At 42.5% G+C, this 22,289-nt stretch overlaps 2 protein-coding genes across 2 annotated transcripts in view; both read left to right on the top strand.

The window, feature by feature from the left end:
* RRM1 (ribonucleotide reductase catalytic subunit M1) overlaps positions 1 to 22,289 on the top strand; it is a 516,096-nt gene that overhangs the window by 60,760 nt on the left and 433,047 nt on the right. The window lies entirely within an intron of this gene.
* RCAN1 (regulator of calcineurin 1) overlaps positions 6,730 to 22,289 on the top strand; it is a 35,802-nt gene continuing 20,242 nt past the window's right edge. The window contains exon 1 of the mRNA XM_066314235.1: positions 6,730 to 6,999. Coding sequence (XP_066170332.1) covers positions 6,742 to 6,999 — 258 coding nt within the window. The 5' untranslated portion in view covers positions 6,730 to 6,741. The remainder of the gene's footprint in view (positions 7,000 to 22,289) is intronic.

The following is a 22,289-nucleotide window of genomic DNA, read 5'->3' as shown; positions in this document are numbered from 1 at the left end:
CTATTATTTTAATTCCTACTACATCAAGCTGTCATTTATTTTAAATGTTTCCTGGTTTATTGTGTGCCTGTTGCTTCTTGAAATAATATCTTGGAATATAACCCCTAATGACAGTTCATTTGATTCCTTTAATACTGTTTATTAATTTCACCTTTCATAGTGTTTAATTTTTCCCTCTCCCATACTGCACCATTTCCACTTGATCTTGGCTTTTATTCCAATTCTCCTTTGCAAAACTCAGGGAACTTTTCAAGTTTATTACGGCTTCTAAAAGAAAAACTTGGGGACATGTTTCAGGGGTGGTGCTGAGGTGACAGTGGGGCTGGATCATCCTGAAGGGCTCTTCTCTTGTGATAATTATGGATTTTGGAATAAACCCTGGAATATTTCAAAGCAGCAATAGAAATATTCGAGTTGCTGATATAGAGTACATGACATGTACAATCAAGAGGTACAAGGAGAGTTTCCCTTTTTCATAATGACAATATTATTTTATTTTCATGCAGGTTGTGCCACAATCCTTTTTTCTTCTCCCTTTCTTTTTATTTTTCCTTTTAAATTTTCTTTTTAGCTCCCTTTTTTATTCTTTGTCTCCTTTTCCTTTCTTTTTGTTTCTTTCTCTTCTTTTTCTTTTTGTTTCTTTCTCTTATTTTTCTTTCTTTCTCTTTTCCTCCTATTCTTTTTGTTTCTCTGTCTCTTGTAATTCTTTTTTCTTTTCTTTTTATTTTCTTTTTTCTTTTCCTTTCTTTTTATTTTCTTTTTTCTTTTCCTTTCTTTTTTCTTTTCTTTTCCTTCTCCTTTCTTTTTCTTGTCTTTTTAATTTTCTTTGTCTTCTGCTTTCCTTTTCCTTTTCATTTTCCTGTTTTAAAATTTTCCTTTCTCTTTTTCTAATTTTTTTCCCTTTCTTTTCCCTTCTCTTTCTTTCTCTCTTTTGTTTTCCCTCTCCTCTTTCTTTTTTCTTTCTCTTTCTTTTTCTTTCTTTCTTTCTTTCTTTCTTTCTTTCTTTCTTTCTTCTTTCTTTCTTTCTTTCTTTCTTTCTCTCTTTCTCTCTTTCTCTCTTTCTCTCTTTCTCTCTTTCTCTCTTTCTCTCTTTCTCTCTCTTTCTCTCTCTTTTTCTCTCTCTTTTTCTCTCTCTTTCTCTCTCTCTTTCTCTCTTTCTTTCTTCCCCTTCCTCTCTTTCTCACTCCCTCTCTCTCTTCTCCTCCTTTCTCTCCTTCTTTCTCTTTCCTTTCCTCTTTCATTTTCTTTTCCTTTTTCTTTCTTTTTATTCTTCCTCTTTTTCTTTGAAATATTTCTTCTCTTCCCTTTTCTTCTTTTACTTTTCCATTTCCCCTCTTTTAAATTATTTTTTCCCAGGAGTAGGACCCAAACTTTCCTCTTTCCTCTTAACAGCTTTGCCAGAGATTTTACTGAAGCGTTGTTACATTTATTTTTTATTATTTCCTTTCAGCAGCTCTTGCCTGACAAACCCGTTTGTTGCACAGCACTCGTGACCGAGCCCTGCTGTAAATCAGTAACCGGGGCTGTTACTGATTGCTCAGCATTAATTAAAAAAAGAAAAAAAAAGAATAAAAAAGAGAAGCTTTTACCTTTCCTGTTATTTCCTTTCCTACCTCATGTAGGAGCCGATTTACGGGGCAGAGTTGGAAAATCGGGAAGAGGAACAGGGATGAAAACAGATCTCAGAGATGTGGGGTGACATCCAAGGATCTCAGAGACCTCGGGGACTGCAGCGTGTCCCGGCACCATGGGAACAGAGGGAAAGGAATTCCAGAGCTGCTTCCCAGGGAACGGGAAGGAGCAGGAGGAGCCGCGGGAGGAGGGAGATCCCTGTGAGAGAGAGGAGATTGTGTTTTTAGCACCGAGCAAAGGCGCCGAGCTGGGTCGGGCACAGGAGCTTTGTGCCTTCTGCCTCTGCCAAAGGCTCATTTCCCAGCCTCCTCCCAACGCCAGAGCAGGAAAACCCGAACTCCATCCACCGTGTGGGTTTTGTTTAATGGTTTTTGTTTATTTTCCATCTTTCATCAGAAGCTGCCCACAGGGAATTCCACCAGTCCCAGTGCCTGCTGCTGGTTTGGGGACAATCCCAGGATGGCAGGAGCAGGGACTGGGAGCAGCCCTGGGGGAAGGATCTGGGGATCCTGATCTCCAACCCTGCCCTGGGCACATTGCACAGCCAGAAACGGGGCAGCAGGAAAGGGATTGGGATGAGGAAAGGGATTGGGATTGTGCCCTGTGCCCCCTCAGGTGAGAGCCACCTGCAGAGCTGCCCCAGCCCTGGAATTCCCAGCCCAGGGAGGACGTGGAGCTGCTGCAGAGAGCCCAGAGGAGGCTCCAGGATGAGCAGAGGGCTGGAGCAGCTCTGCTGGGAGGAAAGGCTGCCACAGCTGGGATTGTTCAGCCTGGACAGGAGAAGCTTTGGGCTGAGCTCAGGGTGGCCTTGCAGGGCCTGAAGGAGCCCCAGGAAACCTGGAGAGAGACAATTCCCAAGGGCTGCAGGGACAGGACACAGGGGATGGCTTCACACTGAGAAATTCCAGGTTTAGAGCAGATATTAGGAAAAATTTCCTCCCTGGCAGGGTGGGCAGGCCCTGGAATAGAATTCCCAGATTTGCTGTGGCTGCCCCTGGATCCCTGGCAGTGCCCAAGGCCAGGTTGGACACTTGGAGCAGACTGGAAGGACAGTGGGAGGTGTCCCTGCCCATGGATCAGGATGAATTTTAAGGTCCATCCCAAACCATTCCCTGATCTGTGATTCTTTGTGCCCTGGGACAACTCCTGCTTTTCCCAAGTGCAGTTTGACCTTTCCAATCAGTGGCTCCTTCACAGAGCTTTGCCTCCTGTCTGCTGCATCCCTTCTGAGAGCCTCATTTCCTGGGATATCCCACTAAAAATCCAGCAAAGTCTCCCATTTACCTTTTTGAGGTGCTTTTCCTGTGCCAAGCAGCCCCTCTGGGCTCATTCCTCTCAGACAGATTGTTCCCCTCAACACCTCCTCCCACAGACAGAGCTCTGAGCCTCTCCAACACAAGCCAGATATTTAAAGTGAGTTTATAAAGCACCCAAAATCTTTAGTTATTAATAATTAATGTTAAACGCCTTAATAATTATGTAATTAATATTAAATACTTAAGTTTAACCTCACTTTGAGCAAAGCACGTGCCCTCCAACAGAAAACAGACAGAAAGGAAACCCTGAGCCTCATTTAACAGTTTATTCTGATGTTAAATGTCGTTAAAGTTATGTTTTATTTCTTGCTTCAATCTGCTTAATCACTGGGGCCTTTTGTTCTTGTTCTGTGACAAAACCTCTCCCAGTGCTCCAGGTTTAGCTGGAGCCTCTCCTCACCATTCTTTTTGCTCAGCTGAGCAGATCCAGCCCTGAAAACATCTCAGGACTGTTTTGTTGGGTTTTTTTTTTTTTCCTCTTAAAGCTGCTAAAAGTGGTTTCACACCTGGTCCAAACCTCTGCCCATGGAAAATATTCATCTTAAAACAATACAGGTTTCATTTTTTTGTTGGCTTTTTTAAAAAAATAGATCAATTTAATATTTGCTGGTGTTTTAATCAACAGCATTCAAGGAACTCATAATTTACATTCACCCTTTCCAGCTGTATTGGCTGAAACTATCTCACGATTTTGGCTCTTGAAGCAAAATGTCTGTAGGAGCACAAGCCAAAGGTTCAGATTGGATTTTAGAAAAAAAAAAAATTCCATGGAAAGAGTGATCACGTGGCCCTTGGGGACAGGGTTTGGGGTGATGCTGGTGCCACTGGATCACCCTAAAGGTCTCTTCCCACCTTGATAATCCTGGGAATCTGTGATTTTTATTCTTTCTCCATTCAGTTATAACCAATTATTTTATTTTATTTTATTTTATTTTATTTTATTTTATTTTATTTTATTTTATTTTATTTTATTTTCTCCAGCTACATTTCCCTAGAGAAACGCGGATTTTTTTTTTTTTTTTTTTTTTTTTTCCCGAGGCAGATCCCTGCCATAAAAACCTCTTTCTGGGAACCCCTGGAGGTTTTATTGTGCCACTAGATGGTGGTGTCCGTGTTGGGAACGTTTCCCTGGCTCTGTTCCAGGCAGCACTCCGCTTTTCCTGCGGGTAAATCATTAGCGTTAATCACCCTCACTTACAGTGAACGATTGGCTCCAAACATTGCGGGGAAAATCCATTTTTTTTTCCCGTCTCGCCACCTCTTCCAGTCAAAAGCGGCCGTCGCGTTCCCTTCCTATGCAAGAAGAAAGGATGAACAATTAAATCCTCAGATTAAGGACATTCAGGTTTATTTATTTATTCTTTTTTCTGACGTCTGTGACTAAATTAATGCTTAAAACTTTTTAAGCTCTTAGGGCAGAGAGGTCCTTTGGCTCTGGAGCCCTGCAGGGCTTGCTGAGCATGATCTCAGCTGACCTTTAGCCTCAATTAATTACATAAAATATAATCAAGAACGTCTTTTCCTCTTCAATTCTGACACCTGAACTGCACGAACCGGCTGGTGCCATTAGCAGCAGTGGGCAATGAATATTCCCCAGTGGTTTTCCTACCAGGGAGATGCCAGTGACAGGGATTTATTGCTGCATTTTTATTTATTATTATTATTTTAATTCTGTGAAAACAGCAGATTTCCATTCGGATTCCTCGGGTGGAATTTCTACAGGGGGTTGGAGCTGCTGCTGCAGAGAATCCAGAGATGTTCCTCAGAGAGGAAAGTGTCCCCAGCCCTGTCAGGAAGCAGCTCTGGCGTCAAAGAATGTGGTTAAAAATGGCTTGAGTTTGGCTGGATTTAGCATTAAACACTTGAGGTTTGCTCAGAGAAGTCACTTTTCTTTCAAGAGATCGTTTGTCTGGATGTGAGAACAGGAAAGTTTATGTCACTCAGCACAAGTGATCACAAAGTGATCCCACCCTGTATTTAGCTTACCCCTCTGAAAAAGGACTTAAATGGTTCCAAAGGGATTAGAGTGTTATAAATGACTATTATAAAGTTGGCTTTTCACACAATGTGTGCTATATGATTAATAACTTTGTGGTAAGGATGTAAGTTTTTATTTTTTATTGTTAGTAAAGAAAATTAGGCACAGTGGTAGTAGTGATGTAGTACTTACTTAAACTGTCTGTTTGGCTGGGATAACATCCAATGAACATATAAAAAAGATTCTACTATTGATACACCAACTATCAACATCTCCCATCTAAAAAAAGCACAAACCAAGGCCCAATCTGGAGGTGATAATAAAGACACAACCAAAAAACACACAGCTCTAAAAAGGCAGACCCAAAGAGGAGCCATACAAAACAATCCCTAAAATATGGAAACTAATTTATGGAAAAATATGAATATTCAACAATCTGATACAACAGAAAGGGTATTTAAAGAAAGCCTGTGAAATAGCAATTTGTGGACTTGGCTAAATGCCAAGTCACCAACCATACTTGGCTTTTTTCCTTATCTCCTAATTGTCTTATCTTTTATTAAAACCTATTTCTTAAAATCTACCAAAAAAAAATGAATCTCGTTTTTCACAGAGAGTCTGAAGGAATTTGCTGTGGGATGTTTGGAGAGGAGTGAACATCATGAAAAACTTCATTAAAAAAAAATAAGATCTCTGAAGCTCCTTCTTGGGCCTTCTCCTAGAAGGTGGTGCTTTGTATCTATAAAAATAAATAGATAAATCTAAGCATAGTAGCATATCAAATATTTTATATCGATACAGACACACAATTAAATATTAAAAAATATAAATATTAAATAATTATATATATATATATATAAATATTTCTCTACATCTCTTAGGTCAAACTACCCAGCCAAGCACATTTGCAGAACACAAAGGGTGGGTCAGCTTGTCCCTAAGGCAGATAAGAGAATTACAACACACACAGTGGCAATTTTCAGCTGGCTTCTAAGTCCCTGAGTGAGGAATTTTTAGATTCATCTGGTATTTTTATATAAATATTTGGTATTTATGTTACAGACCAGGTCACTCCGAGCTCCATCCAACCCAGCCTTGAACATTTCCAGGGATGGGACATGGAGCTCCTGTTATTATTCCTGGAGGAATAATACAGCATTGTACATACAGTAATTTATTACATATATATATGCACAGTATGTTATTATACATAGCATATTTTATATGTATTATACATACTGTATGTTATACACATTACCTCACAGACATACAGTACATTGTTATGTAAAACACCTTTTGATATACTATATTCTGTATATTAGATACGTAACACATAGAAATACAGCATATGATAGAGGCTATTTTAATGCGTATTATATTACATATAGTATATAAATAAAATATACAAACGATAGACTACAGGGCATATATATGTTGTATTATACAACTACAGGGCATATATACGTTGTATCATAGACGGTAAATTTTAATCTATATATTATATATAGTGCGTGCGCGTATTACATATGCAATTCATACTCTATATACACAGTATAGACGATAAATATAATCGATTTTATCTCTATATAGTGTATTTTGCGCGTGGGATCGACGCCTCTCCCTCACGGCGTTGCCCTCACCCAACATGGCGGCCGCCACCTCACCCGCCACCTGTTGCCGCGCCGGCCGCGGCTTCCTATTGGCTGACACGGCGCTGGGGGGGCGTGGCGGCGGCTCCCGATTGGCTGACACGGCGCGGGGGGCGTGGCCTCGGCTCCTGATTGGCTGCTGCGGGGCGGGCGTTAAGGAAACAAGATGGCGGGCGGGGGGTGGGAGAAGCCGCCTCAACGACACCGCCGCCTCCGCTCGGCTCCGGCCATGGAGGAGCCGCCGCTCCAGCAGCCGCTGCCGCCCGGGGACGACGAGGAGGAAGGCGAGGAAGAGGAGGAGGAGACGGACGCGGAGTGGAGCTTCGTTGACCGCGAGATGGAGGCGGTAGCGCTGCGGGACCTACCCACCGCTACCATCGCCTGTAACCTGGACCCGCGCGTCTTCCAGGACGGCCCGTCCCGGGTGAGGCAGGCCGGGAGCCGGGAGGGGACAGCGGGCTGTCACGGTTCTCCGCGGCCGCCTCCGCCCTCAGGAGGTGTCGGGGAGGGCTCAGAGGGCGAGGCTGTGGCGGAGTGTCCCCGCCCGTCCCCTCGGTGCCGCCGGGGGAAGCGGCCCGAGGCGGGGCTGAGGCGGGGATGGAGCCGGGCTCTGCTCCGGGAACAGCAGCCTCAGGCCGGCCCAGGGGAGGCTCAGCTCGGCCAGCAGCAGGAATTTCCCCATGGAAAGGGTGCTCAGGCCTTGGCACTGCCCAGGGAGCTTTGGAGTGCCCATCCCTGCGGGTGTCCCCTGGCGGTGGCACTCAGAGCTCTGGGGACAAGGTGGGCTTTGAGCACTGGTTGGCTCTGTTGTGCTGGGAAGGCTTTTTCAACCTCTCTGATTCCATCATTTTGGGGTTTTCAACACCACCCAGCTGTTTTACCTTGATTCCTGAACCTGGAGCTCAGGGTGAAGCTCTGCCTAAAACAGAAGGGAAATAAAATATCCCTGGAGAAGCCTACCCCGAGCTTTGTGCTTTAGGTTTTGTTTGGTGCCGCCGATGTTGTGGGGTTGGTATTTATTTTTCCCCTCGTTTTCGGTTTTGCTGGCAAACCCTTCCATACTGAAGGAGGTCGATTGGTTTTTAAATAGATTTGAATTAAATGGAATGGACTTGAAAAATTAGGCAGTGGTGACAAATGGAGTTTCATCATCTCGGCGTAAACTGAATTTTCTTCACCATGCAGAATGTGTACAGACACTGCATAAATTACATTTCTGTGGTAAAGAATGGGAGAATTGTCTTGAATAAATATCTGTCTCCAGGAGGGAAGAAAAGTGTAAAAAATACTTAAAACAAAAAAGTCTCAGAGTTTTATGAATAACACAAAGCTTAAAAGGCAGGTGAAGGTTCTTGGAACTTGGTGACTTATAAACCCAGTAGGTGCACGAGGAGTTTTAATAGATGAAAAATCAGTTTGGGTGTCTTGGTCACTGAATTTCAGCCCTGAAATACATAATTTAGCTTCAGTTAATAAAGTAATGCCAGGAAATAAGTGACTTTGATAGGACCACACTTGGCCTGGCCAGGTTTTTAATTTGTTTTCTTGGCCAAATGTCAGGAAGATGCAGAGACAGAAAAGTGGAACGAGGCCCTAAGGCTGTATCCCAGATTTTGGAGGTGTGAAAGGTGCCCTCAACATTTGGATGATTGAAGAAAAACCAAAGTTATATTAAAAATGAAGGAAATCTTGCAATTGTGCCGTGGTGTATCCAGTTTTCCAGAGCCTTTGGTGGTTCTGGTGTCCAAGGAAATTGCAGTTTGGTCACTCTGGTTTGTGAGGTGATGGTTGTCCCACTGAAATGGCACTGTCTGCACCAGCTCAGAAACATTCCAAGGTGATTTTAAAAGGCTGCACTTGGTTAGGGGATGAATTTTAAGAAAATCCACTTGGTTTGATGTAGAATGTGCCCAGAAATTTCAAAGTGGTGCAGTGAAGATGTGAAGTTTGGTGATGGTGAAAGAGATCCTCACACCGAGTGTTCCTAAATACTCCCAATTTTGGTGTGAGCAGTGGCTTGGTTCTGTTCTGTGCAGATGTAACCCTCCTAAAATACCTTTTCTCTAGAGTTAAATTTGTTTTTTTTTTCCCTTCAATGGGCCCCTTAATAATCCTGGATTGCCCTATTTGAGGAGGATTGATCCAATGAAAGGTGAAACAAGACAGCTACTGACAACTCTTTATCCTGCCTTTCCCAATCATGATTTCTACTGGAAGTGCTGCTTAAATATTCCTCCTTTTCAGTTTTTTAATTTATTATTTTTTTTAATCGAGGTGTTGATAATCCCAGTTAAGAAATCAGAAGTTTAAAAATGGTTTGTGAGCAGTCTCTTAAAACCAGACCTAACCTATGCAGGTTGTAGTTCTGCTAAATGACAGTGTGTTCTCAGAAGAAATAAAAATACTTCATGACCAGTTGTTTAATATCAGTCCCAAGATCTTCCAGAGAACACCCAAGTACTTGTTCTCAACTTTTCTAAAGCACACTTCAGGAATTCTTTTAATATCTCTATTTTTTTTTTTTCTTTTATTGAAGTACAAGAAATCACCTGAAATAAAACCCTTCTTCTGATCTTCAGGTTGGCAAATTACCTTGGAAAAAATTGGATTTTCTGAGCTGTCTTTTACATTGGATCTGCAGCTTTTGGGAGCTTCAGCCTTGATTGTGTGCTTGAGGAATTGTGATTTTTCTTCCTCCAACACACAAAACAGACGAGTTTTATTTTTAAACCCGTGTTCCTGTGTACTCATCCATTTAAGAGAAAAGTGTCAGTAGCTAATTTCCAATTAGGCTTTTGTGGTTTTTTTCCAGACTCCTCGTGTGTTATTCCATTTTTAGGAGCTGTTTTATGTCAGTAGAGGACACTCAGGGGGGGTTTTTAATGGAATTTGTGCTGTCAAATCCAAGCCAAGTGCAGCATTTCCCTGGCTCCTGTTATCCCAAGGGATGTGCCACACTTCCCTGCTGAATTTCCCAATTCTGGCACGCTCACAGGAGAGCTAAATCCTGAAATAATTTCATTTATGCCCCTTGCTAAGGAGGTTATTACCTAAATATTCTCTCCCCTTCGCTGTGGGCACCTTTCATTGGGAGCACAAAGAGTTCCTACAAAGGATTGAATTTCTCACAAAATCTTTGGAGTTTTAGGGCTGGGAGAGATTTTTGAGGGAGATAATTTTTTTTAGAATGAATCAAGTTCCTTAAATTCCTTGGAAATATTTCTGAGATGTTGAGGTGATGGAGTCTCCATCTCTGGCAGAGCTCCAGAGGTGTTCAGATGTGGCACTTGGGGACATTTTAGGTCTTTAAAAATCACATTTTAGACCCATTTCCATATTTTAGACCGTATTTTTCTCCTTTTTTCATGATGGTTCTGCTGAGAAAGTCACTTCCAGCCTTAATGGTTCTGTGATAATTACCTTAACCTGGGAATTTTTTTGCAAATTAATGAACGTAGCAGCGAGTTTTCCATAATTAACATCAGCTTATATTCATGGAGAAACTGGAAGCAGACACTTCTGTCATGGGAACAGTTTTTCTCTGGGAAAACTTTGCTGGAAAACTGAATTATTAAAGAAATCCAGTGCACTCAAAATTAGAGTTGAGCTTGTGTCCTCACAAAACCCTCAGAACTGGCTGGGAAAGACCCTCTGCAATTATTTCTTTTAAAAAAAATAAAATTAGAAAGGTTCTGTTTGGGCTTGAAGATAAAAAGCTCAGTGAGGTGAGCTGAATCCTGGCAATTCCCAAATTCTCCTTTTTCCCTTTTCCTCACTGTGGTTTCCCCTGCAGAAAAGCCTTTTGTGAACTCAGAGATTTTTAATTGCCTTGCAGAGCCCTGAAATAATCATGAGGTGGATTTGGGGGGTTTTTGGAAGTGCTTAAAGAATTATTTCTGCTTTTGCAGGGAGTTGAGCAGATCCCTCAGGAGTGTTTAGAAAAGTTTCTTTACCAATAATCTCCATTTTTCCTGGTAATCTCTTCCTGCCTCAGCCACATGCCTCCTAATCCTTTTACTTCACCTTCTTTAAGCCTCTTAGATCACAAGAAAAAGAAAACAATTTAAAAGTGGATTTCCAAACAAGGTGAGTGTTTTTTATGCGTCTATAGATTTTTTTTTTGTGACCACAGCTCTGGTTTTGGCAAAAATGTTCCCTGATGGGGATGTAAAACTCAGTTATTGGCACCTGCATCTATTTTGAAGGTTTTCATTCTTTCTCTGCCAAAAAAAAAAAAAATCTCTTTTTTTTTTAGTGGCAGTGTTTGTAGTTTTTAATGCTTTTGCTTTCCAGTTAAAGCCCAGGGTTAAAGCTGTGGCTCAAAATCACATCTCAGTAATCTGGATTTACTTTGAGCACTAAAACCATTACCAAAAAAATGAGGAACTTTCCATTATGAGAAGTTTTTTTTTTTCACTAGAACTTCTGGAAGTATTTAATTTAGTGGAGGGATTTTTGGGCAGCCTCAGGTTTTATCACATTTGGACCTTCTGTGTATCTCCAAACCAATTATTATTATTGTCCCATTCATTAATTAAAAATATAAAAATATGAAAGAAGTGCAGTTTTAGAGGTGAGACTGACTTGAATCCCACCCCAAACATCCCCCAACAACATCAGCATGAAATAATTATTAATTATAATCATTATGATTATATATTATAATTATAGCAGCAGTGATTGAACTGTCCCATGCAAAAATAGGCTGCAATTATAAAGTCTTTTTAGCACCAAAAGTTTAATTCTGTGACAAGTTATTGCTGAAGTAGTTTATTCAGTAGTTTATTCAAGTTTTAGTAAGTAGTGTTGATCCATTTATTTATTAATTTACATATATATATATATATATGAGCATACATTTATTTATATTGGTTATTAATAAATAACATTTTTTGGTGTCATAACTGAACGTCAGAAGAATTGAAAATGAGGAAAATAATTATAAAAACTGCAAATTCATATATTTATATTAAGCAGAAATTCCAGTGGAATCTGGAGTCTGTTCTCATGTGTGGAAACATAAAATCCTGGACTGGTTTGTGTTGGAAGGGACCCCAAGGATCATCCAGCCCTGCCCTGGGTGGGTGAGATTGCTTTAATTTGGGCTTTATTAATGACATTTCAACACTTTGCTCAGTGTGGTCATTTGGGGTAGTTTTCACTGGATTTTCATCTCTTGTTCTGACCAAAACAAAAAAGCTGCTCTTTTTTTTTTTTCCTCATAAAATACAGAAACCCCCTGGGGATGATTGAACTAAGGGCTGTGTTCAGTGCACCTGACCTTGGGACTGAGGTGTAAAATACCATTTTAAATTTTATTTTGCTGGGTGTAATGCATAATTAAACCATGGAAGTCATTGTCTGATAATATTTGGGAATCCTGATATTAAAAATGAGGTGGTTGGTGGGTGGTACCTGCCAAACACAGGGATTTAGGATGTGGCAATATCCTAAACAGAGTTTGTGAGGTTCTGCCAGCTTTAGAAGGGAGAAGAATCATCCAGAAGCTTCAACCCTTTTGTCTCCTCCTCCCAGCATTTTTTTATTGCCAGAGATAAGCAGAATTAATTTCATTAATGATGCCAGTCGTTGATTACTGGCCCTGCTCACTGAAGCTGTCAATACTCAGTGAATTTCATTGATTAAAATGTAACTTCTCTCTTCCCTGAGCAGAGATTTTCAGAGGGTCACAAGTGAAGAGCTGGATTGGGTTTTGAATTTTGAGGTTTTTCTTTGGAATTATTTTGGTTCTGGCAAACAACTCTTGGTTATTGAGCTGAGAGTCCAAAGCTCAGCAGTTGGATTTGAGTTCCTTTTTTGTTGCTTAAATGCAAAAAAGCAGCAGGAAAATTGAGGCAGCACCTCTGGGTCCAGCAGTGGTGTAGTGTGAGTTCAGGGTGTTGGGATAAATTGATTTATTTGATAATGTCTGTATCACAAAGCTTGGAAAACACAATCAGAAAAAAAACCCAAAAAACCCATAAATGTAAAAGTTTTTGACTCTTAGATGCAGCCAAGTAAACAAAAATCCCTTTATTGTCTTGCATGAACTGCAAACCATTCTGGAAACTTCCCTGAAGCTTTGGTCCTGATTTCTAAACAAGTGGCTGTTTGTGTGGAGGCCTCTTAAAATTCAGGCTGTTTTCCAAGCAGAACTGGCTGAAAGGCAGGGAAATGATGGAATTGTTCCTTTTTTCCTGGAGGTGCTGTTTCCTTGCTCTGAAGGTAGGGAGCTGAGCTGGGGAAGTGCCAGGAGAGAGCCAAGCTGTATTGTTAGAATAAATGGATTTTTTTTTTCCTGTTTGTATTTTTTTTAGCCATTCATAACCCATATCGTTAAACAAAACACTTCAGTGGGGTTTGTAGTTAAAATATTCTCCTCCTTTCTGATGACACAAGAAGTGAGATATCATTAAATCTATTAAGAACAATTCCCTTCTCTGATTATTGTATTGTAGAACTGCTGCTAATGACTGAAAGCTGCAATAGGGAAATGTCCATCACTGTGGAAAAAGGAGATGCAATAAGAACTAAAAAGTCCATTATTGTGGAAATAGAAAACAAAATAAGAACTAAAAGCTCCATGTTCAAAGTTAATGTGATGTTAAATAGGAAGAGAGGGTTTTTTTGTGGGGGAGGAATTCCTGAGCTGTTTGCCCAGTTTTTGGGGTGTGTGGCCATTCCTTTGCAGGATTCACTGGCCCTTGGGCCACATCCCATCCAGCTGGGAGCCAGCCTTGCCTGCCTCATGGAAACTCTGATGAAAGGCTTCACTTTTCCTGAGGCTCCAGGATGAAGCAGCTGCTGGGGCAGGCAGTGGAAAGTATGAGCAGCTCCTGCCTGGGGTTGTGTAACCCAGAGAAAAATCAGCTCAGGGCAGGTGAGACCAGCAGTTCCCGTATCTGTGGGAGAGGTTGAGGTGTAGAACAACTTCAAACACGTTTATTAGAAGTTGTTTTTTTCTGGGATTTATCCTGATGTAAAAGCTCCTCACCTCGCCCAGAGCAGGTGAATGCAGGAATTCTTCACAGGAGAGGTGGTTCCTTCCTGAGCATCTGTGTCTTCATTCCTGAGCTGCCAGAGTGGAGTTCTGTCCTAGCCACGTTCCCCCCTGCTGGAAAAAAAGGCAAATCCAGACATTCCTGTAGCATAATTTAGAAGGAGATGCAGAACTCTGTTGGCTTTCAGCAAGTGGGAGCTCCTAACCCCAAAACCACTGCCTGGAATATTCAGGAATTTAAGGGTTTTTATTTTTTATTTTTTAATTTTTCTTGAAAATTTAAGGAATTTTCAAGAATTATTTTCTAATGCTGACTATTTTGCCCCTTTAATCAAAAGAGATGAGTTTTTCCCATATGAATAAATAAATAAAAGGCCTCCTCAAAGCTCTGTTGTTATGTACCATAAAAGCTTTAAATGCCAGTGTGCTGCTGATGGGTCACTAATTAATGTCTAAGGTAATTACAGTGTATCAGGCATTAACCTCACCAACAATGCAGATGATTTGGGATAAATTCCAGACTCTCCTGTGACTCCTTTTATTATCTTTTATTATTTTATCAAGGCCAGGTTGGGGCAGGGCTTGGAGCAACCTGGGATAGTGGAAGGGGGTTGGAATTAAATGGTCTTTAAACTCTCTTCCAATCAAACCCATTCTATATTCTTTATTATTATTTTTTTTAATTCTTTTGAAATTTCCAGGTACACTTAATTTGTTCTTTGAAATGCAGAAACTTCTTGTAATTGCTTTGAGGTTTTTTTTTTTTCCTACCCTCCCAGAACATTCTTAGAAAATATTTTTGAAGTTTATCTTTCCATTCTTCTTCCTTCTGTGGCTGCAGTGGAAAATGTCGTTCTTTTAAAGATCACAGAAAAATACCAGGCTGCTTCTGACCAGCTCCAGTGGTTTTCCAAAGCCTCCTGTGTTCAAGTTTAATTCTTTATTTCCTTTTGTTTTTCCCTTAGTCACAGAGGATGTGTCAGAGGATGAGCACGCAACTTCTGCTTGCCTGGGATGATATCTTGAATATTTGAGTTCAGCAAATCCTGCTGTTGTGTTAGAAGGAGCTAGAAATTCAAACAACCCCCAACACCTGCTGTTTTCACCCTTATCTTTGCTCTCCCTCGAGTCATAGTTTTGGCATAATACAGCTGCATTTTTCATGATAATGAGTTGTTAGTTACAGAAATATTTTTCAGCCTGCTCCATGAGGATTATGGTCATATCTTCACTCAGTGGGACAGTTCTTGTACCTGTCACAGCTGAAAAAAACACCATAAAAATAAGAAAAATACTTTAGGGACAGCTGCATTACCTCTTAGATTTATTTTTTTTTCCAGAAGTGGCAGTTAAACAAGAAAAGAAAAAAAAAAAAATCCCAAACCTGTGACCCTACAGATGACACAGTCCTGAAGGTGTGTGGGAAGCACAAACAGCTGCAAAATGTTTGCTATTGAGAGTGAATTAAGCAGTATAAAATAATGAGCAGCTGATTAATTCTTAGGCACTGCTGGCAGTCCCAAGTTACACAGGGTGATGTGGAAATGTGGAGAAGGAGGTTTTTATTGAATGGATTTGGGATGGAAGGGACATTAAAGATGGTTTAATTCCCATTCCTGCCATGGCAGGGCCACCTCCCACTGTCCCAGGCTGCTCCAAGTGTCCAGCCTGGCCTTGGGCACTGCCAGGGATCCAGGGGCAGCCACAGCAAATCTGGAATTCCAGCCCAGGCAGGAATTGCTGCCCTCCTCCAGGCCATTCCCTGTGTCCTGTCACTCCGTGCCCTTGTGCAACTTTGCTTAAATTAAGATTATTTTAGTGAATGTCTCTGGTAGATTCCTGTGGAGTCATCAGTGCAGGAGGTCAATGAAGAGTGAAGGGCAGCCCTGGTGGGTTTTATCTTCTTTTTGTCAGGGGCAGGATTAAATGTGCCAGACCTTGGTTTGTGGTCAGACTCAGATGTTTATTAATTCTTACCTCTGTTACAGTTTCTCACACTGTGAGGGCACTTGAAGCTAGCAAAGTAAAAATGGAGCCCCCATCTCTCTCTCTACAAAGCCTTTTAAGGATGAACTGTCCAATTAAGAAATGACACCTCAATTATTCTGACTTTTAACCCAATAACCAACCCCCCCTGGCCGCAATGGGACTTTTCTATCCAATTACAAAACCCCACCCAGACCATGAAGGAGAAGGTGACAAAGAAGGACTCAGCCCCTGCCCTAAATCCTCCATGTGCCTTTAGATCTCTATTCCTGTATTCTGAACCCTGAAACTGTGAGTGTTGCCCCCTGTGCTATCCCACACTTCTATTCCAAGGCCACAGGCACAATCCCAGTGCTGTCACTGCATTTGGGAGCCTTTTCCCCGGGCTCAGCTCACTGCAGTGTTTGCTGGCCTCAGTGAGCACACAAAGGCTGCATTCTCAGGGCCCAGGGCTCTAACACAGCCCCACTTTACATTTCAGGGGGTGAGGAGGTGCTGGGACCTGGCTTGGTGCTATTTAGGGACCACTTTGGGCTGAGAAACAAATGCTGACAGTGGGGGCTATTTTTGAAAGGTGTTCATTTCTCACTGTTCATCAGCTCCTGGAGTTATTTGTAGAATATCCATCCTTTCCAATGCCTTGGTGAGTAACGATGCTTGAAAAGGTAAAAGCTAAAAAAACTCCTGAAGAAATAAATTTTAAAAATCCTTGGTTCTAGGAGGAGCAGATGGAATGATAGGAATGAGTTGTTGATCACTCAGTGATTGTGAATTGGAAAGCAGAGTTACTGAAATCTTCCTTCTGTGTCACCCTGTCCTGGACTAAATCTGGTTTAAACTCCCCCAGTTCAGTGTTTGGTGCTGGTGGTTTAATCATCATTGATAGGAGAGCACTTTTCTCATCTTTTTACCCTTAAAAACTGCCCAAGGATAAACTCTCAGCCCTGATCCTGTGAAAACGGAGTGACAGGAGAACAAAATCCAGCTGCAGCAGGACAGACCATGAGGATTTGGGGAAAACAGCTGGATCAACAGATCTAAAACCAAACAATCACCATCAGCAGAGAAGTGCTGAAAGACTTTACTGTGTCAGCCTGCAAGTGAATAATCTTTATTTTTTACAACAGATTGGATGTGGGACACCAAATTCGTTAATGAGCAGAGAGCTCTGACTGTATTTATTTCATATATTTGCAAATTACTGTTTAATCTCTTTCCCCTCAGTTATTTGAGTCTCCCTTTGCTGCTGCCTGTCCTGATTAGGACTTTGCCTTGCAAATGCTCTGATTTGAAGACTCTAATTTGGCCTCTCATTCTGCACAGCCCTTGCTGTAACGTTGAGGTTGCAGCAGGTAGAACTGGAAATGCTGTTCAAGCTCTTTTTTTTTTGCTCTGCTGGGCAGGTTGGAAATGTCAGCTGTGATTTTTCTGGGTTGGCTTTAGAGACAAGCAAGGTAGAGGCTGTTGGATCAGGTGACTTGGAGAAGTGACTGGGTTTTGGTGTTTAAAAAATATTAAATACACTGTTTGTGAAACTCTGCCTCCTAAAAGGAGCTCTGAATCGTGCCCAGGCTGTGTTTATGGAGAACACTTGAGCACATTCAATAAATGTCATTTTTAGTCCAGCTCGTGCACTGAAACACTCCAAGCTTTTTAGAGGAGTAGTTCAATCACAACCCAGTTCATCTGGAAAAAATGATAAGGCTCAGCTGCTCACAGGGGCACACTTCAGTCAGTGTTTGCTGAAAGGCTCAGCACACACCAGGAGTTTTTCCTTTCACTGCCACCTTGTTGTTGCAGCAGCTTAATGAGGTTCCTCAGAAATACCTTGGAGAGTGGCACCAACTGCAAACACACCAGGAATAGCTCAGGGCAGGGAGCTTTGGGCCTTGCTGCCTTCTCTGGGGAAAAGGAGCTGGGGGATTCTCCAAAAGAAGCAATAAACAGAAATTCTGAGAGCAGCTCTGGGGCCCAGCCCAGGGAGGACGTGGAGCTGCTGCAGAGAGCCCAGAGGAGGCTCCAGGATGAGCAGAGGGCTGGAGCAGCTCTGCTGGGAGGAAAGGCTGCCACAGCTGGGATTGTTCAGCCTGGACAGGAGAAGCTTTGGGCTGAGCTCAGGGTGGCCTTGCAGGGCCTGAAGGAGCCCCAGGAAACCTGGAGAGAGACAATTCCCAAGGGCTGCAGGGACAGGACACAGGGGTTGGCTTCACACTGAAAAATTGCAGGTTTAGAGCAGATAGTAGGAAAAATATTCTCCCTGGCAGAGTGAGGAGGAGCTGGGCTGGAATTCCCAGATTTGCTGTGGCTGCCCCTGGATCCCTGGCAGTGCCCAAGGCCAGGTTGGACACTTGGAGCAGATGGGACAGTGGGAGGTGTCCCTGCCATGGCAGAGGTGGCACTGGACCATCTTTGATGTCCCTCCCAGCCCAAACTGTTCCATGATTCTGTGATTCATTCTAAGATCAAAACATGTTTCCAGTGTTGTAAAATGTTCCAAGTGAAGGTGAAATAATAAATCTCAGGGTGATAACACACTTGAATGGAATTTTTAAGGTTTCAAAGAATCTCAGACTGGTTTGGGTTGGGAGGGACCTCAAACCCCACCCAGTGCCACCCCTGCCACCCAGTGCCACCCCTGCCATGGCAGGGCCACCTCCCACTGTCCCAGGCTGCTCCAAGCCCAGTGTCCAGCCTGGGCTGGGACATTTCCAGGGATCCAGGGGCAGCCACAGCTGCTCTGGGCAGTGAGAGCAGAACTTGTTCCCTCTGTAATTGCAGCAGCCCAGGTATAAAAAGTGTGGAAAATATCCCAGGGAGCTGCAGTATCCCCACAACTGTCAGCAGGGGAATCAAAGTGAAGTTCTCTTAAATTTGTTAAGGAAAACGGGGAGAGATGAGGGGCCTGGGAACTGCTTTGAGGACTTCTTGAAGCAGCACCCTCCAGACTCAGCTGGATCAGAGGCTGAGCAGGACTTTGAGCAGGTCTGAGTTGGTCTCACTGCTGTGGCTTGGGTTTAAATGACACCTGAGGGATTTTAGGAACCAGTCAGGCAAGGAATCTCAGGGAACTTGTAATTATTTCACAGTCCCTCTATGTAAAAACCCCTTTGTGATCTTGTGATTTCCAAGAAAAGAACAAGATTTAGTAGGTGATAGACCTGTTTAATAGGTGAACACCAATACAAGTGTATTTTCTAAATTTCCTTTAAATAAAAGTCAAAGAATAGAAAAAAAAAAGCACCTGGCTTTTAGACTTCTAAGGCTGCAGTTGTAAGAAATCAGGATATGCAGGGAAGAGGGTGAAATATATGTATAAATTTGTTTTTTTCTGATACTTGGGAGGGAAAAAAAATCAGAGTTGATAAAATGAAGTTATTCAACTACTGTTTGTCTCTAGAGAGAGTGAGGCACAAAGATTCCCAGGCAGAAGGCAGCCCAGGAGAATATCCTGCTTTCCATACCTTGCACACTTAGAGAAATGTTTTCCAGGAAAGCTGAGCACAGCCATGAATCACTTCTGGAAAAGGCAGTGGAAGGAATTAGTCAAAGAAATGCTGCAGTGGCCACCCTTTGCCCATCAGGAAATGGGGCAACTTTCCATGATTTGAGGCAAATCCTGGGACATCCATTTTCAAGAGCTCTCATGAAAAGAGCAAGTGAAAAGCTGCTGCTCATTGACTTTTTAAAAATGCTAATTTTGAAATAAATGTGGCATTTTCTATCAGCCAAAAGGGATTTTCTCTGAATTGCCCTTTCCTGCCTGGATTTTCCTGCTGGCACAATCCAGGGAGTTGGGAGGGAGCTGGCAGTAAATGGTGTCCTCACAGGCAGCAAATTGGCCAAATATTTCTTTCCTGGTTGATAATGAATTAATTATTTCATGTTATCACTGTAATTATTAGCTAAGTTCTCCAGTCTCTGCTTTGTCTCTGCAAATACCTGGAAAAGTGGGAACTTCCATGGTTTTCCCACTCCTTCCCATGGCTTTAACATGATCTGTGTTCATTATTCTGCTCTTCCAGAGCTCAAAGAAACCAGAAATACCCTAAAGATTGGAGAAGGGTGAGGGACTGCAGCTTTCTGTGTTCCTGGAGTGAATCCTGGGGGAATTTTTGTGTGTGGGGGGGGGCTTTGGAGCCAAATGTTGGGGAGCTGGGAGCAGGGGCAGCTCCTGGGATTTAGGAAGGAGTTTGGGAAAGAGCTGCTTCTCTCCTGTCAGAGATAAGAAGCTGAATATTGAGTGCCTGACAAATCCCCCTTTCTGCAGCTCCCACTCCCTTGCCAAAGGTGATGCATCCAAGATTTTTAGGGAGCTGCAGAGGAAGGTGGGTTGTGTTTGGGTGGGTTTTTTTTGGTTTGTTGTCTGTTGGGTTTGGTGGTGGTGATTTCTTTTCCTGTGGGAACAGCTCGTGCGTGGTTTTATTCTGGATCAAACCAGCCAGGGCAGGGGGAATCAGTTGAATATTTGTTATTAATGAATGAAAGCTGCTGTCTTTATTTGGTGTTCAGCTGGTCTGAACTGCCCTGCTCAGTTTGGGAAGAGAGCAAAGTAAAGGAATGGTGCTTAAACACCTTGAATTTCCTGGGGAAGGGGATGGTGCCTCCCTTTCAGTTAAATCCACCTGAAGACATTTTAAAAGTGAATTCTCAGCCACTGAAGATCCCACAGAGCTGAGCACTCTCCTCCAGAACCACTCCCAGCACCTCTCCATCTGCTGGAATTCTTATTTCTCCACAATTTGTGTCCACTTTCCAATGCCTCAGGGAACCATTTGAAATTCTTCCTGTCACTTTTGATTCTTAAAACCCGAAGCTTGTGTCCTCTGCCAAATGCACTTTTCATTTCTCCCTTGCCCTTGAACCCTTTTTCCTGGTGGAAATTTCTCTAAGAGGCACCAGACATTCCAATAGTTGGCTGCTCTCTGATGATTGGGGGAAATGTCTCCCAAGGTGACTTGGAGAAAGCTCTTTAAGGGACATTTTCCTTCCCTGAAGGAGTTCTTTCAAAGGCAAACTCAATGCCTTTTTTTCCAGATCATTCTGGAAAGGATTCAGTGATGTCCTGAGGAGATTTTCCCTGGGTAATGTCTGAATTTGGGGTTACAGGTTTAGAGTGAACAGAGAACTCTCCTCTGAAATTCCCAACCTTTCTCCTGCTCTTTGTTTTCCCCTTTCAGTGAGAACCAGCTCCCTGGGAGCTTTCTGCCACCCTCCCCAGGCATTCAGCAATATTCCATGTTTTCCACAGAGATTCCAGCTGCTCTGGGCTCAGTGGATTGAAGTTCTCAAATGCAGGGTGGGGATGAGCCCAGAAAAATTCCAGTGCTGATCAGCCTTTCAGGTGGATTAGGGATAAATGAGAATCAGAATTCCTCAGCTCACATTCCCTTTGTTCCAAAATATCAATTTTTGACCAAAGCAGAAAGAAAGCTGGATTTTTCTTAGAGGGTTTTGTTCTTCCCTCAGCAGGTTGGGTTGAAAATCCTGGATGGCATTTCAGGTGGTGGAATATTTTTCCAAATGGAAGGATTTTTTTATTTTTAGATGAATAGAGGAATAATTGCCACGAAATACTGTCTGAAACTGTTTATTTCCTTTTGAGTATCCAAATGAGGGCAAAATCATTATTCATTTACTCTGGATCATTTGAGTATATTCCCAGGGGTGGAAACATGCTGGAAAAAGCCTTTACATTTTGGAATATATTTGCCACATTCAAAAGTTGTTCTAAATGAGGCTGGTGATTACTCAGCTACTCTGTAGTGGAATTTCCAAGTGCCCACTTTGGTGTTCCCACTCAGTGGACAGGAATTCAGTGTTTAATGCTTGGAAATGGAAGTGTAAGTCATCCATTTTTCCAGGGATGGAAGAAGCACGCTGGAGGTATTTATTTTTCAGATGGTTGGCTGGAAAACTGGGGCCCATGGACTCTGTAAATGGCCCTTGTGTGACAGAGCACAACTTTGTGGAGATTTTATGGGAATAGATTTGAATCTCCTCATGCAAAAATGACACCAGCTCATACATTTGAAGCTATTCAAATGTATCCTCTAAGTCTTCAGGAAAAACAGCTCCTTCTTGGCACTTTAGTTGGAATTTGCATTAAAAAAATCATCAGGGGGTTATTTGAATCTTTTTTTTTTAATCCCTCAGTGGAGTGATTGTGGAGTGGCTGCAGTTTGTGTGGGAATTCAGGAATTGGCTTCTCAGGAGCCTCGCTGACATTTCTCAGGTGCTGCCCACTCCCTGGGCAGAGCTGGGGCTCCCTCAGCACTGCAGCTTTCTGGGCATGGCCCTGCAGAGAAATGAAATGTTGGTGATTGCAGAAGGAATTCATTGGAGCAGGAATTCTGCCCAGGGCTCCCCAGGGAATGCCAGAGCTCCAGGAGCCTTTGGACAGCACTGCCAGGGATGCCCAGGGGGGATTGTTGGGAGACAGGGCTTGCATTAATGATCCTGTGGGTTCCTTCCAGCTCAGGATGTTCTGTAATTCTCCTTTATTCTCTTTTTGAAATAATAGCAATAGATGCAAGGAACCTTCTGGAAGATTTTCTTCCTTCTCTCTCAGGAAGAGGTGTTGAATTAAGAGCCAGAAAATCAGGAAGTGAAATGGGAGCAAGCCTGGGATGGCAATTCACAGCCCTGGAATAGGTGAGGCTTTAAAGTGAAGGAGAGAAAGAAACAAGGTTGGAACTTCCAAGAAGTTTTTACAACAGTTTGTGGTGACA

Source organism: Sylvia atricapilla, chromosome 2, assembly GCF_009819655.1.
Source record: "Sylvia atricapilla isolate bSylAtr1 chromosome 2, bSylAtr1.pri, whole genome shotgun sequence".
NCBI lineage: Eukaryota > Metazoa > Chordata > Aves > Passeriformes > Sylviidae > Sylvia > Sylvia atricapilla.
Note: the sequence above shows the minus strand (reverse complement) of the source record. Positions and strands in the feature narration are given on the sequence as shown.